Here is a 21,373-nt window from a genome sequence, read left to right on the forward strand (position 1 = left end):
TATGTTGTTTAAAGATTCCGCAAAGTTTAGGAGTCACTGATTTTATATAAAGGGGAAGAGGTATATATGTAGGTAAGATAAAATTGTCAGAATAAGTGTCAGACAGTAAGACTGGTATGATGTCAAAGAATCTGTTTTATTGTCACCATTCCTTATGGATTTGGTATCAAGGAAGGAAAAGATTGTTCAGTATTCATTCTTTCTATAGTGTATTTAAATAAAAATCGAAATTATTGAAGTGAAATAGCAAATAAAATTATATCATAATTAGATATTTTTAATGAAGAATAATTTGAAAGGTAAATCAAATAAAACAATGTCCAAAATTTCATCTATTTAATAATCTGCTATATAATAATTTAATAATAAAAATGTTTTATGAATGAAGAATGAATGCTATTAGTTCTAATTAATTAGCTTTTTTAGGTTTGTAATTTTCACTTACATCACTCCATTTGTATTGTAAACATCTGTTTAAACATATATTTAAGGGAACATTAGTAAAAAGTGATATTAGCGAACATAAATCTGTGGTAATCTCATATCATCGAAAATTTCATTCATTTAAACAAGTCTCTGTTATTATAGTCCTAATTATAAGATTCCGTCAAAATTTCAGTTACCCAATTAGTAAGTATTGTTTGTTGCTACAATTAGTCTAGCTGATAAAACAGGTTTAAGGATTTTTGGTAAACAATAAAATTTAGTATATTAATATTTCTAATCCAAAGTCTTCAGCATTAAGAGCAAAATGAAATGTTCTCTTAATTAGATTATTGAGTTAATTCCTACGTTTACTTTCAATTGAAGAGAATAATTCATGAGTTGTATCAATTATTTATTTTTCAATTTGAAAAAATTACTTCAAAGTCTGAATATTGTTTTTTGATTACAGACAAATTAATTATTCAAACACTTATGTAATAACCTGTTACGAATGATTCAACTCTCAAACCACTAATACGAGGGTTCCTAAGAAGTTTTGAGATAGATAAATAAAATCAAATATTTATAATTGGATATGGCTACATGTTTTTTTAGAATATTCTCCATTAAAATCAATATACTTTTGCAAATTATTTATCTCATTCAGGTTGAGGATCTCCAAAGCATATGATTTGCATGCATCAACCTCTTCTTCAGGTGTTCATATGCATAAATCCATAATTCTCTCCTTTCACCTTTCACAATATTATAGACCTCTTTTGAAGCAGCGCCAGTGAATTTTTCCAGCATTTCTTTGCACCAAGTGTGCCTTAACCTCACATATGTCACATGTCGATCTTGCAATATGGATGGATGTTTTCTGGCACAACCGCGGGTTTTGTACGAAATTAATTCTCTAGCGAAGTGCGACTATGATTGAAATAGAAAAACCAGCGAAACACGGTGTTTAATATAGTGCTTTATCACCAAATTCGAAGCAATTTTATCGGCACTCTGCTGTTGATTCATTCCACGTCGAAAGTCATAGAAACTCATCCAAGGAAAATTTTCGCGATTTAATTCCATTTTTTTGACCAAGATGAATGTTTCAAGTATCTCAAATAACACACGTATGACAACACGTGCTGTGTACATTCACCATTAAAAATATCAAATTTTATGATGAAAATGTCTGATTTGATATATTCACATTAGTGTTGCCATATCTCAAAACTTAAGTGGCAATCATCGTAATTAATTAATTAATGAATTAATAGAAAAGGATTTAATTTTAATTGACTCGTATAGGAAAAACATATTCCTCGAAATTTATACTCCAATATTTTATTAAAATAACCTAAAAATACTTTACACACTTTTTTCAGTTATGACAACAGAAAACAACTACAAAAACGCCTGTTACATACATAATATCATTGCCTTGTACTTTGAACTTTCAGTAACCTGAAACAAAAATTTCAGTACTTGAAAATTAGATGGTAGTTAATATCCGGCAATTTCATGATGTGTCTTTACAATCAAAAATATATTTTTTTTTATCTTTCTTATCTAAGACTTTACTAACGGTGTATAGTACTCACTAACTTTCACTAAGCAACCAGAATCAATAAGTGTAATATTTATATCAAGCGTCAATTTGATTATTGATTTTCAAATTTCATGAATTTAATATTTTTTTAAAGGAATTAGAAAATTTAATACACCGCAATTCTTAATTAATTAATATATATAATTTCTCAGTTCCTAGACCTTTTAATATTTTTATGTTTATAATTTTTGAATGGTATGTATATAAAATTGATTTCGACTTTTCTTTAATTCTTTATCAAAATATGTTATTGACACTGACAATTATTCACATTGACTTTGATAGAAATATGTATTGATTAATTGAAATATGTATTCTGGTTACTATAGGATATTTTATTAGTTTTTGATTGGTTTGATGTTGAATGACGTTTAATTTATATAGGTTAGATAAGGATAAGTTTTAGTGATTCGACTGACCAATGTACTTTCTGTCACAATTTAAACAGGGTATTTCATATACTATGCTAGGCAATTTATTGATTGGTGTTCTATCTTTTACTTTAGTGAAAATAAATTGAATATTAAGTGTTTGACTGCATGCTATTTTAATATTGTGTTGTTTAGAGATTCCAGAAAGTTTAGGAGTAACTGATTTTATATATGGTAAAGGTGTAAAATAGATGGAGTAGAAATGTTAGAAATGACGTTCAAAAATGATGATTTAATGTTCATTTGTCATTTTCAGGAACATTGAATCATCATCATATCTGCCCTTGTATAAGATCTCCATTTTTTGTTTAGGTAATCATGCAATTGAACCAAGTATTTAATCTTTCACCTAAATTATATGAGTAAATTGGAGGTCATATTATCGCACAAGGTCAAACATTTTGTTGTATCCTCAACAGGAAATCATCGTTTTATTCCACTTGTTCGTTTGTATTCAATTTGTTTATTTCATTGCTGATATCCTAAGCTGGAAGGGCAGGAAATCTTCAACTTTCATAATCTATGTCCACGTAACCTTTAACTAATAATATAATGTATTATTGTGAAACAAATAAGAAATTACTAACTGAAGAGTCGTTAACTTTGGATAGTTTTAATATCCTTGGGTTATTCATTTGGTCCTAGAATTTTTACCTATATGATTTAAAATTTTCAACTACGACGCTGAACTCAGTTACACCTTCAGCTTACGTCCGATAAGTGTGTCATGATTATAAAAAAGTATTTGTCTCGGAGCAAACTCCTAATCGTGTTCTTAGAATAATTATTTCGCTTTGATGGAGAATGTTCTCGTGAAAACTAACACAGGATAAACGACATTATAAACGTGAAAAAACATTTATTTGTAATGACATTATGATGTAATTATTCTCTCTTTAATTAATAGCATTATTTAACTTCAAAATCATTATTCTAGAAAATCACAAACAAATTCGTGAATATATTCATCTCAAATCAACAAAAGATGAATTTTAAAAGTACTTTGGATAGAATAGTAAAAAATTCGCTAAAATCATTATAATTCTTCTTTTTCTTAGTGATATGGAACCATTATTGAAGTAAGAATCATATATTTTATTACACATACAAAATACACATTATTTTTCATATACTCGATATAGGCTGCATCGAAATTAAATGAACTTATAGTGGTTCAGGTTTATAGAAATTACAACGAAAAAAATATTTGATGTGAATATATCGATGTGGTTCCAAACACAGTTTGTAAATTATTGTTGTGCAAAAAATAAATTATATCTTAGAATATATGACGGCGAAAAGATTTGCAATACCTCTTTTTTTTGCAATTGGATTCAGTATACAATTTTAAAATATCATGTAACATGAAATGACATCCCGAAATTAATTAAATTTACTAATACCGGAAACCGCACGTTGTAATAAAATTCGTTCATAAATATCTCATAGTAATATGTTAGTTGTTCGATAAGATAATTTGGGTGTGATATATAAACAACTGTTGTATTAATCATTTTGAGAAATGTAGGAATTTAAGCAGGGACTCAGCATTTTCACTAATTTTATCGACGTCAACTTTAATTGAGCGCTGACTGTTGCCAACTCATTCCATATATCTACAATGTAGAATTTTACTCATTCAATGCATCAATATTCAACATTTTCTCTTTAAATAAGAAACGATAATTTTCTAGCTACTATGATATGGTCCTCTCTAGTTATCAATATTATGTCTTTAGAAGCTTAAGAAGCATGAAATAATTAGTTCTCAACTGGAACTCTTTTACTGAATATTCCTTGAGCCTGTTTAATTTAAGGGGTACATTTACAAAAAGCTACTGTAATTTTTTTATACCAACTATTACAGCATCAATTTCAGTTGATTCATAAAAATAAATATATAAAAATGAAAGTATATATTAATATATTCAAATACTAATACAAGGTGAGGCAAAAAAACATTCCAAATTTACCCACTAAATCTAATCTTACTCTTTAACAGATCAACACAATATCAGTTCACTATCCGGTTCAATGTGATATTGAATAATATAACTTAACGGTTAATCCACGTGAGTTTAATAAAGTTCGATGAAGGAACAAAACGTGGAATGGTGATCCCAGAGATAGATATACATATAAACAAACAGCTTAAACGGAATTATACTATAGTCCGTTACTAAATTCCAGTTCCTGATACTATACAATTATTTTTTATTAAATCATGAAACAGGCTGGTCAACAGTGATTTATAATTTACAATAATTGCTAAGTCTGATTACTTCTCAATATATACTGTTTCCAAACTTAAGTAATTGAGATCCTCCCTTCCATAGAGTTAATTGAGATTTTTTTTTCAAATATCTCTGGAGTTCATATTATGCAATCTTCCATTAATTGTAACATGTATTTAAAGTTTCACTGTAAAGGTTTTACTCAGTAAAATGATTGTATAACTTGGAAATCAAATTCATTGGAAAATCGAATCCAAAAATAACCTTTTTGTGCAGAGAAGTCTAAGGAAACCAAATAATATATACCTTTGTTTACGATTTTGTTAGATTATTGGTATATTTAAATGATTTTTTCTTTTCAACACTAGTTATTCTTTATCATATGTATCTATAAAGATAAAATTTTTGATACGGATTATGGAAAATTATTATTTAGGACAAAATTTAGGAAGGAAACGTTCCAACACTATTCAATACTCCATGCGTCGTGAGCGCTAGCAAGGGTCATTGAATTCATTGTCCATTCACACAAATGATCTACATTCTCATTGTTCTTTGGTTAGTTATTGAAACCGAAGATAGCAAATTTATAGTACACGTTTCATTACCGAGTGAAACGAAAAGTATATAATATACCCCTACAGTGGTGACATCGAAGTATGATACATGATTCTCGCTATCTATAAATACATAAATCCTAATTAATTGAAAAGTTCAACATTAGTTAATGACAAAACGTATTGAATTTTTTGTTTTGTTGAGTTCCAGTAATGATCATATGTATCAGATACCTACATCCGCCTTCATTATATTTATTTTTAGACAAGCAATATCGTGTGTTCATTTTTAATATTTCACGTTCGGCGACAGCATTATAAGGACAGAATTGATAAAGCTCTGGAAGGAGAAAATTGAATACAATTCAAAATAAAATAAGGCCTTCATATTTTCCCGGATATATAATTTATTTCCGTTCGTAACAGTGAAATTAGTAATTGAAGAGATGCGCACCTCTTTCGAGATATCAACCTCAAAAGGTAGTAACTAAAATTGAGTTTTTATTTTTTATCTAAAATTACAAGCTAGGAACTTGAAATTCTGTAATTTCCGTGCACTCGCAAAGAAGTAACCACGGGTAATATTTTAATATTCCTGTTACATTATAAGGGGGTGAAATTAGCTACTCTTACTTTCATATTAAAACATTTTTTCAAGATATGAAATAAAATTATAACTCAAAATTCTTGTTTTATTCAAAAATATTTTTTATTTCTAAATTTATCTCCCAAAACCAATAGCTGCAACATAAAAAAATACCTATAATTATTCCTTTGCGAGTACACGAGAGTTACTGACTGAAATTTTAGAAAAAAGTTTCAGTCACCAACTTTTAAGGATGATACCTTAAAAAAATATAGGAAAAACCCATTTAAGGAATTTCCAATTGCCTAATAATAAAATTATAATTATTTTTCTGATACAAATTTATAGAGTTTTCTCATCATTCTATGATTTTATCACATTCACATATCTCAAATTGACGGATCTATCTGCTTCAAAAATTTTATATGTTCGTTTTGTTTCATAAATTCTTAAATTTAAGTTATTTTCTGATATTCACTATTTATTATATCGTTATTGAGATGATATTTTTCTGTTTAGTAATGTAGTATTTCCACATTGTTGGTGATACGCTGTGCAAAGTTGTACCTTGACGATAGAAGTTTAAATTTCTATTTTGTTTGGATATCTCTATCAAAAGTTTATATAATATATTTCATTAGAAATATCTGGAAGCCTCCTCAATTATTTTCAATAATAGAAAGTGTAACTTGCAAAGTAAATCTGGTAATACGTCATTACATTAACAGAAAATAGTGTAGATGTACTTATTACGAAAGGGAATAAATTGATCATTACCTGCAAATCAATATATGGAGGGTCGTCTCTACTATGTTTTTGATAACACCCCAATTCAACGTGTTACTCTTTTTCTTGGACATAGCCTATATCTTAACTCTTTCCTCTTTATCATTGTTTCAAAATGCGAATGTCGGTTCTCACAGATTACTTTCGGTTTTTTTTGGAATTGATTTTCTAAGATTTCTGGAATTTTGCACAGACACCTTTTTTCTCATATGATAAACTCTATAATTATCTCCGTGGCTCGTGTGTCTTATCATATATTATTTTTTTGCTGGCAACTTGAAGAGTCGTTCAAACCAATACCAATCATTCGAACCAATCCTTCGAACTAATTCAACTATTCTTATTCTTATCACGCAATGTTTTCCTTGGAGATCTTTTCCACGACAAAATTCAAATTTTAGGTAGCAAGAAAACTTCATTTCACGCACAAAATTTTTCGAGTATGTTACACCGATACCATTATAAAATTGGATATTTATCAAGAAAGCATCAGCCGATGTCTCAAAACAAACAGAAATTTGTACACCCATTGCAAGATGACGAGTTCGAATGTGGATATTTTTCACCATATCAGATAAAATATTTGAACAGCAGACAATTTGTAACCAATGTGTTGTTCACCAACGAAGCCACGTTCACAACAAATTCAGTAGTATCTTACAATAATTGTAGCTATTGGCAACCGATACCTTCAATGAGTAATGAACAGTAAAATCTCCTAAAAAACAATGGCTGGTATTGGATAGATACAAATGATTCCTTTTGCACAATAACAGATAAGATAAAATATTTCACCTTCAATATAAAAATAATATGAGACAACCTTGAGAACGAAAGATAAATTCAAAAAATATTATTGATAGAATCGAGACAATATATATTTTCTTGGAGGTAAAATTATAATGTCAAAATTAATATTAAATACATATCATTTTATTTGAAAAGACGAGAGAATATCACATGTATGAAAATACACCTCTGAATTGAATTCAAGAATAAAAACATTTTAAACGTAGACGATTGATTACCAATCTATAATATATCAACCATGATAATTAGATTATATTAGTGAAAAGTTTTAAAAAATTATTTACATTAATCAACAGAAAATTGTACTCAATTTTGTTATAAAATATAACATTCATTCATATTTAGTTTGTAATATTTTATTGATTTGTTTTTTGAAATTGAAATCTGTCCAATTAAAAATCCTTACGAATTACGTTGAATCTTTATTAAATTTGTTATTTCAAAATCTAAGAGGTATGCCTATATTAAACTTTGGTTATTGTTGTTTCTAAAATCAAGATTTTTGTAGTTATTTTCTGTTGTTTTCAAAGAAAAAATTGAAAAATTTGAAATATGTATTTATTTCATAAGATATAGTTGCTGTTGAGTTTAATTTAACCATGTCAAGTATTATAGTACATTCAATAAGAGAAGATTTGAGGAAACTTTCTTGAGCAAACTTAATTAACCAATTACTAGTTTATCTGATTCAGCTTCAACTATAATATTTCGATTTTAGATTCTATTGGAAAAGCTAAAACTGTATTCAGAGAAAATTATTATCCCGAAAAAATAATAAAATAATAAATAATAATATATTGAAGAGATGAATGAATGAATCCTCTAATCAATTGAGAAACATATATATAATACTTTATAAGAATATATTACTTAATTTAAATCTATAATACCCAGAAATAAGAGACGTGATTTAATAAATTTTTATTTCATTTTTATTTGTTTTTAATTTTCTAAATATTAAAATACTTGCTCCTTCTCTTTCTCTTTAAGTTAGTTGGTGATTGATGACATTGATTTTTTTTAAATTTATTTTTTTCCCAAAATCTAAAAGATGGGCAAATATTACATTAAAGTTAGTTGAATCTTATTAATGCATTGATCATTTTAGGAAACTATGTGGTTTCTAAGAATAGACATTTTTGTAGTTTTTTTCAGTTGTCAAAACTTTGACAAATTTGTAATCCATATTATGTCTTTCACAATAGATATGACGCTATGAACACCTGTCAGGATCTAATCTTTGGAACACCAATAGGATCTTCAATATCCCCTATATCATCAGATTATGTCGTGGATTATATATTGAACTTTGTAAAATCACCCTTCAAATTATCCTTCATTGAAAAGTATGTGGACGATATAATTTTATCCCTTCCAAATAATGAAATTGATAATTTACTATTTTCCCTCAATAGCTTCGATCCTCATATACAATTCATATAGGAAAGGACAATACTTAAAAATCGCTGACTTTTTTGCCACTAACTTTATTAGAAGCTAAGAAAAAATTTCAAATGACTGATATAGAAAATAGTAAGTTCTAGAAGACATATAAATTATTATTCATATCATCCACATGATACTAAGATTAATTTAATCATGCAAATACTTTATAAACGTTTTTACGAAAACTCATTGCCTTCATATCTTTTGAAACAAATTCTGTATAACCCATCCAATAAATTGTCTAATATAGTATATGAAATTCCTTGTTTAAATTGTGACAAGTAAGACATTAGTCAGTCGAAAAGGTCACTCACCAATCGGTTAACCTCTCACGAAATCGATAGCAGATTATATCCTGACAGGTGTTCATTAGCCAAAGTTTTTAAAACTGATGGCATTGATACTCTAACAGCTAACTCATAAAAATTAACAGCGATTTTTATAATAACCACAATCTATAACCTTAACATTTCTATCAAGCGTCAATTTGAATTTTGATTTTTGAAATCTATGAATAAAATGTTTTCAAAAGAAACAACAAAAATTAAAACGCTGAAATTCTTAACTAATAGTTTTATACATATTTTTATATTGCACTTGACCATACTGTCAGTTCCAGACAATGAATACATAAGTATTTTATTAAAGCTTCTTGAGATCTGGTTTTGATTTATATTTGGATTTCATTTTATTTTGACGTTTTACTGCTTACAAGAAGCATTATGAAAAGAATTATAATTGAAATGATTAGAAAATAATTAAATATGAATTGGATAATATATAAAATAAGATTATTTTTGTAATTATTTTTTAAAAATGTCAAAAAGTAATGTCACAATGTGAAAGACAAGAGTAACATTAAATATCAGTCTACATATCTTAGATAATACTTAACTATATATAATCTTGAAAATTCAATTGATTAAATTATAATGCATTTTACTCAAGTTTTTGATATCTTGTTAATCATTAACCTATAATTTATTTTGTTTTATAACAGTTACAAAAAATCGCATGTTATTCACTCTATACTGTGTGTAAATTGTACCAAAAATTATTATATATTATATATAGTCATTTCTGACTCTACAATATCTAGAAAATAGGATAAATCGTTACAAATATACTTATAATAACTTGTATATTTCACAGTCAGTACAACACATCGAGACTTGCCGTAACCGCGCCGGCTGCCGTCCCGCCCGCAACGCTTGTTCAGACCGCTTGTTCAGACATGTAAATTAATATGACTTATGGTATATGTGTTTGCCATCTTGCCATCTTTGATTCTATGCAATCAACCAAATTTAATTGAAAATTTGTTTAGTTGACTTTATCAACAAACAAATAACTCTGTCAAGGAATCAATTCTAACCTTTAGTTTTTTCGAAAACTGTTAATTCGTCGTTGAAACTGAGCCACAACGCAAGTTTCCATAGATCTAATCTCCACTTTTTGGCGAGAGTTTGAAATTGGTAGGAATGTAGCTTCATGGGGTCCACTAGATCAGCCAAATTTTGAAATTGGTCTATTAATAAAAAAAGTTTGAGGACCAATGATTTAAAGGAACAAATGATTAAATTATAAATGTGGAAAATGCTAGTACGCATTAGTTTTATATGCTTTTTATAGTGATACTGAAACAATCCTGATGCTACAGTTGTATCACACAGAGAGTTAAAATCTACAATACATAATGAGTTTAAATTATCACACAATTGAATTTATTCCTACTGACCTTCAAATCAAATCAACTGTTTTATAAACAGTGTTGTGCAACCTTTATGTACACTGTTAATAAACTGCCACTGATTTTGACTGAAAAGGTCAGATTGATAAGTGTATTTATAGAATTGAAGATTGTGGCTTATTTTTGTTATTGATCTATTTTCCTGATTTTTATCAAGTTTTGTACATGACTAAATTTTTGTTGAAATGTTTTTTCAGAATAGAAATTAAAAAAACGGAGATCGGCAAATCATTATAATAAAAAAATGTAGAAACAATTAATATACAAAAACATTTTTTGGTCACCAATTTTAAAAGAATGTGGGTTGTGGTAACAGGTAGTCAATATCTCATTTAAAGTACTCGGAGACCAATAATTTGATGTTTTTTAGTTGGGTGGGAAAACAGTTTTATAGAAAGAAATGCTCTAATCTTCACATTTTTCCCCGTATTAAGGAAGAACATATTTCATTAGAAACCATCAATTAATGGTAGAGTAGTGATTCAGTTTTATTTCTAAACCAAATTCCGTCTGTTCCAGGATTTATCATAAATATATACAGTAACCAAAATGATGAATTTATTGTATTTGGCTTTAAGCACAATGTATATTAAGTTCAGGTCATTTTTTCATATTTACACCGTAAATTATTTAGCTTTTTATACTGGTTATATGCTTATTAATGAAATTCCTAAAGTTTTTAAACTGACTAATGCGCGATAAACTGTGTAGGCCTTTTCCTCGTCACTCGGTCAAACGCCTTTTTTACATGAGCCAACTTCATAAGATTAATTGGGAATAGTTTTGATTTTTTCTTATACATTATTAATTTATAGTGGAAATCACTCTGATTGAAGTGGATTATATTAAGTTGATTGATCAAAAACGCATTTTGATAAGAAGAATTAATTTGTATGTACATCAATTCGTTCAAGTTACAAATTTTTTACATTACTTTTGCCAACAGCGAACTACACTCGTATTAACAGCCGGTCATTAGTTTGTAATTTCAAAGCACGTTATTAATAAATGGACGACAAATATATCTTTTCAGTTTTGAATACAATCCAGCTATGACTATAATAGTATTGCATACTAGTTTAAATTTAAATTAGAATGTTAGGTGAAGATAGTAAATAAAATCTAAACGGAATTACTTTGTTCATATCTCGATTTTACGGAAACCATTTTTCTTTCTTCGTTCGATGACATATCTAGGAAACTGGCACATTACTACTTGAACTACATGCTTCTATGACTAGTTATTAAAACATAATGATATATGTTTTTTCAACATTTTTTGAATGACGAATGAGAAAAAATCAAGTGCATACAAACGCCTCAAGAAGAAAGATGCACACACTCCAACGTATATCAAATTGACGATTGTGCTATTCGGGCATATTTCATTCTTTTTCTGTTATGTGGAGTATTGCATAATGTCTTAACTAATACATTAAATTTTAAATAAGAACAAACCGTTCAAACAATAGAAAATAGAAGAAGTAATAAAATACGGTTTTTCGGAAACTATGATAAGATTATCTTGATTATGATCTGTATGATAGGAAAGTAATCCAGATCACTGTTTCGCCAATATAAAGTTCAACAAGCTACATCATAAAAATTAAAAAAAAAACTTACTATTTTAAAAACACATAGTGTGTCTACTTAAGCTGGAAAACTTTTTTATTAGTGGTTTTATGGAAAAAAGTTATTCTTGATAAAAAGTACTGCATGGTCCAAAAATTTGAATGCAATCATCAGATTTTAATTTTTTAAAGCAGTATACGAGGATTGTCAAAAAATTTGAATTTTGCGCAAGAGTAAATTATCTTTATTTTTTACAATGCAGAAAGTGTTACAAAGTAAAGTTGTTTTGAATTAAAAGTTATATTCAAATATGCAATTACAGCCTTTTGTTATGAAAACTCAGGTTTTGTGATTACCTATTTACTAATCATTCCCTATTAATTATACTGGCGGGATAAAATTCAAAGCAATCTATGATACCCTGACATGGATTATGTGACAGTGAATGACCGAGTGAGTTATTGTTTATAAAATTACAATGAAAATGGCAAATTTGCTAAATCGTGAAGAAAAAATAGAGCTTATGTTAATTGTTTTTTTTTGACATTCCTTAAATACCGCAAAATAACACAATTATTGGAAAAACAAGTAAGTGTTTTTTTGCACGACCTTCCGTTATAAGAAAGTATGACAGTTTAGTTTCAACAAGACGGTGCTTCCATCCATAGTACATTAAACATTGAAGTACTCCTTGAAAACATGTTTAATGGAAAGATATTTTTGGCCTCCTTAGTCTGCTGATTTGACTCCCCTTGTCCTTTTATGGGGTTACTTAAACAGTAGTAAACTTTACTTCATAACATTTTTCTGAATTGTGAAAAATAAAGAAACTTTAGTCTTGCACAAAATTGAAATTTTTTTACAAACCTCGTATACTGCTTTAAAAAATTGATATCCGATGGTTACATTTTAACTTTTGGACCATGCTGAACTTTTTCTCAGGAATAACTTTTTTTCCTAAAACTACTAATAAAAAAATTCTCCATATGGGTTCAACTAAGTATGACATAATAATTTGCTTTTTTTACTTATGTCAAAAGACGTGGAATGAAATAAATAAAATGATTGATGTCTTGTTACATTTTTTTAAAATTACATATAATTAATTTTAAAACAGAGAGACGTAAAATCAAAAAAATTTAGAATCATAAACATATAGACAAACTCGACTGTTTTGACAGAAAACATCGACGCTATGCGTGAACTGATATGGCAAGATAAATTCTGAATGGTACATCAACATTTGTTTGCCAGAAGAGTTCGAAAAAATCATGAAATCAATCGCAGAAAAATCATTCTCCACCACGACAAATCGAGCTCTCACACACATTAGTTCAAACAAAAACCTTTTTGAACAATTATTGGATTGATGGATCACCCGCCGTACAGTCCAGTCCTTGTTTGGCATCTAATGATTTCTTCGTATTCCTTCAGATTAAAAATAAATTGCACCTGAAGAAGCGGTTAATGCGTTCAAATGACATGCTTTGGAGTTACCTCAATCGGAATGGGACAAAATGCTTCTACAATTGGTTCAAGCGCGTGCAAAAGTGTATTTATCTTAAAGGAAAATATTTAAAAAAACAATGAAGCCATATATAATTATAAATATGTGTTACAGTTTGTCTATCTCAAAACTTAAGTAGCAACCCTCGTATTGTAATGATACGATTTTGTGTTAATCAAATAATGTATCATGATACTTTAATATTTCCGTTGAATCAGAAATAATAATGCAATACCACACTTTATATTCATAGAATTACACTTGTTAAATGTGATAACCTTCAACAAATTTATTGGTCTTATCCTGCATTAAACAAACAGTTAGGATATTTGAAAGTTTTTATTTAAAAAATAAATTACATCAATTTCATAATTTCAAAGAAAATAATTAAATAGGAGTTTATTTGGAAGAAATTTGGTTCAATATATATAAAAATATAAATATATTTAAATATTAGAATTAAGGTAGTTAAAATTTAGTTTTTAAAATGAATATGAAGTTGATGTAAAACATTTTTCCGTATTGTTATTATTATTGAAGAGATGTTTAAATTACTTTTTGTTTCGCACTAACTTCAGCATGCATTATTGGGTGTTTCTGGAGATTTTTTGTATCAATCACGCATATTAGATGTTGCTTTGAACTATAGACTGTTATTTCTCAAGTAACGCTTTATCAATTCAAATTTTCAATAGCAAATCATTTTTATGGATAAAAATAATGTTTAATCATCAATCGCTTACTGTGAGAGGTAACAACAATAGAATTTATAATATCATAAACTTGAGTAATTATGATTTTCATATTATATTCATGTTTGAATGATTGGAGATTTGATGTGATTTTTCTAGTTAGTTTTCAATATAGATATATATTTATATATTAGTAAGATTAAAAGTAGTGGTTGGACTAAAGGTTATTAAATCATAGCTACCCACAAATACCTAGGAGATCATATATAATTAAACGAAACTTTATTATCTTCCTTTTTCATTCCTTACACATCCAGATGTTATACTTCCATTGTTAAACAAAACAAACAACAAACCATCCAATATCCTTTACCTTGAAAGTATATGAACTGTTAGGGGAAATTTCATTGTATGGGAATTTTTGAAAATAGTTTCAAAGGCAAGAGAATATCGCTTCACTTGGAGCTGTAATTTGTGAGATGCTTATCAAAAGGTTAATTGTTATCTTTGTATGAAAAATAGTTTCAGACCTGAAGTGTATCAGCGTTTGTATTTATAATCATTTATCAACTTCTTATCCTTACGAAGTGCTATCACTCAGCCGCGCTATCAAATATAAATTAACTCATATTGGAAATAGTTCTTGTTTGTTTATTTGAATGGAGAAATAAAATATTACCGTGGATTTTCAAATGAAACAATTGAGATAGGTAATAGTTACAAACAAATATGACAGAATTAAAACCATTTCTAAGGTATAGAAAAAATTTTTTGTAACTTGCCTCTAATTTTTCTAAAACTAATTGCGCAGCATTTGTGAGAAAACGATGCAAAGTTATTATCAAGTTATCAATAACTGATTATTAGCTATTTCGACAAAGTATTATCCAACATAACATTTATAGGTTAATTGAAATTTCCAAATACTGTTTTGCAAACTTTGAACTCAAGCTGACTGGATAATTTACTCTTTGAAACACATAATAGATATACCATCATTTAAAATTATCAACATCTATAAAACATCTTCTTGGCAAAATTCTTTCTACGAACCAAAAAAAAAATACAACACCGAAAATAATTTTTTTGATGAAAATATCTAACGGGTGACCGCTTGAGCATCTTCATCATTTGTGTCCATTTACAGATAAGATACTGATAGTGGTGAGTCACGTAGATAACCTTTTATAACTATTAGTTAACATGTAGGAATTATAGGGATTCGTGGCAGCAGCACATTTTCGCCTTGGAATTTTCCATTCAAAATGATGACTTCAATAAGGTTTTTCATTAATTATTTAATGACTAATCGTGTGCCAATACACAGCCGTGGGAAGTTTCATTTGCGAAGCAGAATGATCAGAGATCCAACCTTCAATGCCTCATGCCTAGCAAATCCAATGAATTTAAAAACTCTATTGGATAATTAACACTTTCGTTGGTATCACAAACTGCATCGATGAATTTGTATGACACCAAGTCCCCAGGCAACAACTGTTGTATCTTTAAATTTAACCCATTAACGTCCACATTTTTTGCTGCAAAAAATCGCTCTTTCTGTCAACCACTTATGGTTTTCATATATATGATAAATTTGCAGAAATCCGTCTGTAATTTTATGCATCCAGTATTTTCATATACAGCAACTTTCCCATCGCCAATATCTAACAGTTGTTTAGAGAAAGCTTCGGCGGATGAATGCGGGACCTCACAACACGTGTTACATGAGATCGCTTAATTAACTGAGAATTAAAAGTATCTTTATCAGTTGTCAATAAATTGTGAATAAATAATTATTGCACTGAAAAATTCGTTCATTAACGATTTATGTCTATCGTGAAAGACACAATATGAATTATGAATTTGCTAAAGTTTTGACTGAAAAAAACTACAAAAAATGTCTATTGTTAGAAACTACATAAATGGCCCAAAACTGATTTAAATCACCTTAGTGCAATTTATTCATATCTTTTAGATTTTGAAAGAAATAACCTCACCTAACCTATAAATTTTAACTTTACTTATAACGACCTAGCCTATAAAAATGATTATCATTTAAATTCGAACCAATAAATATAGAAATTTACGATGAGAGTAAAATTAATATGAGAGTTGCAAAAAAAATTAATACGTATAACAATCACTGATACGATCGTTTCACAAATAAAACCAAAAAAATGGCTGAAGACTGTATAGTGAGTAAGACAGGAGAACGGCTTCGTTTTCATCCCTTCATGATGTTTTCTGGATGACAAGTGACAACGGTAGACATCTGGCAGGGATAACTGATCGATTAATAATTGATTGGTTATCTACCGGCTAAGGCGTAAGATCAAATTGAATTGTGAAAAAAATCATAATTAAAGGAAATTATTGAAAATAACAAAAAAAATCGCGATGAAAAAATAGGGGTTAATCGTAGAGGTGTGAAAATTGAAGTTTCTATTTATTTTTTTCAATAAAAAAATAAAAAAAAATATTTTGCTAGAGACCTAAAGAAAAATCGAAACGTCAATTTTATCTATCTCTCAAAAATTATTTAAAAAACAAATTTTGAAACAGAAGAGACCTAAAATCAAGAAGATTTAGAAACAAGTAGTTTTTGTCTAATATTAGATGGAAAATTTACACAGCACAATTCAAGCGGCCGTTATATGTGGTCAAATTACGTGGTATTCTACGATACCACCCCAAACATTCATGAACCGCCCATTCTGACCAAGCAATTCACACATGGCTTGTAGAACAATAACGTAAATGATTGAAATAGTATTTAATACAATTGTATTGTTTATTTTAAAATTCTTCAAGAACTATAACTATTATAAGAGAAATCTAAATATATGGGAATATACAGGTTTCGCTCTTAAAAATCGTATATTTGCTTTGTGACGCAGCTGCGGTCTAATCATCCAATTTGTAGTTATCAGTATATTGTAGAGATAAGAAGCATGTCATTGCCTCCACTTTTTCTCGATAACTTTTGTGAAAAATTCCCATAATAAAGAAGTTATGGATTGATGTCTTAATAAAACACACCCTAAAGGAATGTTTTTGATTTTTGGTGTATTTCTACAGTGATATTGTAATCAATTGGGATTGTATCGATCTCTATGGAAAATTAAATGTTTATCAAGATCAGATTTAAATAGAATTTCAGTAGTAAATTTCATTATCGGGTATTTCTGATGCTATCAGAAGTATCCTTACGGCGGAATTCTCTAAAAATTGAAATAGAAGAAGATAAATAGTCTAAGAACTATCTGTGTGCCCAACTTTATCCAAATCCCTTCAGCAGTTTTTCCATGATTCAGTAACAAACACCCAAGGTATCTATCTGATATCTAATATTACTCTTATCTGTCATTTTCTGATATTACTTTTTGACATTTTTAAAAAAACGATTCTGACAAAAATTATATTTCACATTTCCTCGAGTTTATATAACATTTTTTCATTATAACTCTTCTAGTCACAAGCGAAACGTCAAGATAAAATAAAATCAAAATCAACGTATGAGCTTAAAAAGTTTTAATAAAAAAAATTTAAAAAAAAATATAAAGATCGACAAAAGGGTCGATTAACATCACGCTCTTCAGAGGAATTGTGATTGTGAATAGTAGAAATCTAGAATGATACACGAAACCAACTAGGTACTAATATATTTGAACTTCGATTCGTGTCATCCAATGTCACAAAAAAGATCAGTGATAATAAATTTGGCGGTTAGATCTATACAACTATCAGATCCTGAATTTAGATGCTTATCTATTCAAAAAGTAAAAACTGCATTAAAAGAAAAAAATTATCCGGAAAAAATGATAAACATATATTCAAGAAAAGAATAAACAGATATAGTACAATCAATTAAAAAACAAAACAGAAACGAAACATCAGACTTAAAACATTTCTCCTTACCATATGTACAAGGACTTTCCCAACAACTGTCAAATTATTTCGATAAAGGACATAATACATTATGCAAATATTTGACTGAACTAAAATCTAATACCAAAAAATAAAAGAAATATTATATATCTAGTAACGTACTAATTGTGATGCTGTCTACATAGAGAAGACATCTCAGTATTTAGAAAATAGACTAGGTCATAAATACGATAAAAAAATAAAATTGCATTAACGTATCACGAATTATCAAAAAAAAAAACAAATTCAATTATAAAGATTCAAAAATACTTGGAACCGAATCTAACACACGAAAAAGAGAATTTTTAGAAATTGTTACATTCATAAGAACGAAAAAGCTATAAACTATAAAAAAGACCTAAATTATTTATAGCTATAGCTATAGCTATATTATACTACTCATTTATAGTACATAAACTTCCTCCAACTGTTCAAACTATTATTTTCTGACGTTGACACATTGACTTTTGGTTCGATATGTATAGTATGTCGTAATGCGCACAAAATTTCTCTACTGATAAACAACCGTTTTCGATCGAATAAATTCGTACTGAAAAAATTACTAAGCATGTAATTCATAAAAGTACCATGTAATTCAGTGAACTTTCTAATTTTGAAGGAATTACGAGAGTTATTTATCGATTTGAACGTAGAAGAGAAAGAACTTATATTTAATCAAGTTTATCATCAATACATAATATAGACGATTTGACTAACTAACAAATATGTTTACCATTAAGCGGGTCATGTACATGTGTGAACAATTTATCGTCTTCCACAAGAAGAACAGGGGCTCACTTCATTGAGAAAAAAGCGATGTGCACCATGATCGCTTCACTACTGTGCTTTTCCACGCTCAATATAATTTAATGCGTATTGTTATTCACTAAAATGATGAGCGGGGATAAAATAACGTCGACAGTTTCACAATTGATAGGAAAACGAGATTCTCGAATGTGGGTACAAATATTCCGTATCAGCAGTTGAATATTCGTGTATACTAGAATAATATATAAAGATATCATTTGTTACACCTTTTATACGTTTAATTAGAATTTTTTCCAATTAATTTTGATTGTAAGATAATAATCAGAAGTTTTAATTATTTCAACCCCTTTTTGTCTTGGAAAAAAATGTTTTTGCAACCAAAAATTTTACGATATATTGTAAACTTTAAGTTTAATTATATATTTATATGTTAAATGAACTGTAATATTCATGCACAATATGAGAATAAAAGTTTCCAATTTCACCTGGGAAATATTTTGAATTTCAAAAATAATAGATAATGTTAAAATGTACTTAGCTACATCATAAGCTTAAAATTTTTCGTTTATATAACAAAACCCGATAAGAAAAAAGCACAAGAAAACCCACGTAAGTACCAAAAATTAAAAAAAAACTGTGATTTAAATAAAACAATCGGGAAACGCATATCTAAAACAAAACTTCGAAATGCAAAACGTTTCCCAATATATTGTACAGATGGATTCCCACTTTTCATAACGGTATGTTCAACATTCAAATGATCTTGTTTGGATTGTTTAAGAGTTGTTAGCAATAAGAATTTTTTAGAAATTGAGAAGAAAGCATTATAATTGAACTGTTGCAAAATTCAAAGAAAATCTAATACCTGGAACAAATTAAATTGAAAAAAGAATAACTATTTTTCCCAAAATTATTTGGATTGATCTAAACCATCAACTGATAAACGTCATATGAGTAAACATATTACATTTGTAAACTAGTCCATAAATAATTATTGAATCGATGATACAAACAAATTTGTGTCAGTCAACTACTCGAATATGTAGATTTGTTACAACGTACTTAGGAAACCTTGTAGTAATCAAATCATACCGTGTAAATTCCGATAACAAACCTTATAACGCGCATTTTTATATATCACAGTTACTTAATGTAGGTTTTTACAAAAATCTTGTAATATTATTTTAAGTCTTGTTATGACTGGTGGGTAGATTCATAAGTTTTTTTAGCTCAAGTAATAGATATTAACTTACGTTGGAGGATTAACAATATTAAACAGTTCTACGGGTGATGTTGGTACTCTTCTCACAATCATTTTCTTTCCATCCGTAGACCCCATACATACAGATGACCATGACCTCAGCGAGGCTGCATCAGATGATTTTGAAACAATTCCTGACTCACTGCTAGGAGGTTTTTGACCCAAATCATTCATTAAATGGTAATAATTTTTCAAAGATCTAATACTGTTATTTCTTTTGAAATTAGGACTACTTTGATGAGAAGGAATGGAGTTGAAACTGTGATTAGATATATCGGAATGGTGCGTTCTAGAAGCTTTACGCAGAGACCCAGCCGGCGACGGCAATTTACGTTCTAAAGGTTCTTTAATTTCTTTATGTACTGCTTCTACAGGTTCTATATCACAGTCGTTTTCTTCCGTCTCTTCCACAACTGGTATAACTTCTATTTCACTTTTCAACATTCTCTTCATTATCGTATTGTTTGATTTTATTTCTTTCATTACCAATCCGCAATCCTCCATTTTATTTGCTTTTTGTAAAAGGTTGTTTTCAGGCATTTCTATGTCAAATTTGTTAAGAGTTACGCATTCATATTCTAGGTTTCACTTTTAAATTGCATGATATCACTCGAGTATAGATAAGTTAAGTTATAACCTAATTTTGTATTTTAGAATCGCGCACATCGCTCTCGGCGAAAGGTATAAACAGTCACGGCGTGCTTTTTTAACCGTGGTTGCGGCGAGACTGATTACAATTCAACTGTTCATTATAAAATGCAAGGAATGTCCCACTCTTTTTATATTAGTATACTATACTACATATTGTAATATTATTTAACGTTATCTGCGATTTCAGATTTTGGAATGATTTATTGATGTAGAAGTGTAAAAAAAGATTAATGGTCGGTTGAGATGAGGAGTTTTAAAATTATTGAATTTGTGATACTTATATTAGTAACTGGAAAAGTAAATGGAAAAGCTGACAAAAATTTAAAACCGAAAAGAACCATAAATGGAGATTTTATTAAA

At 28.5% G+C, this 21,373-nt stretch overlaps 1 protein-coding gene across 1 annotated transcript in view; it reads right to left on the reverse strand.

Annotated features, from left to right (window-relative positions):
- LOC130891080 (sodium- and chloride-dependent GABA transporter ine) overlaps window positions 1–21,122 on the reverse strand; it is a 57,088-nt gene extending 35,966 nt beyond the window's left edge. The window contains exon 1 of the mRNA XM_057795607.1: window positions 20,355–21,122. Within this exon, the coding sequence (XP_057651590.1) occupies window positions 20,355–20,902 (548 nt within the window). The 5' untranslated portion in view covers window positions 20,903–21,122. The remainder of the gene's footprint in view (window positions 1–20,354) is intronic.
- Between the last annotated feature and the right edge of the window lie 251 nt (window positions 21,123–21,373).

Source organism: Diorhabda carinulata, chromosome 3 (genome assembly GCF_026250575.1).
Source record: "Diorhabda carinulata isolate Delta chromosome 3, icDioCari1.1, whole genome shotgun sequence".
Taxonomy (NCBI): domain Eukaryota; kingdom Metazoa; phylum Arthropoda; class Insecta; order Coleoptera; family Chrysomelidae; genus Diorhabda; species Diorhabda carinulata.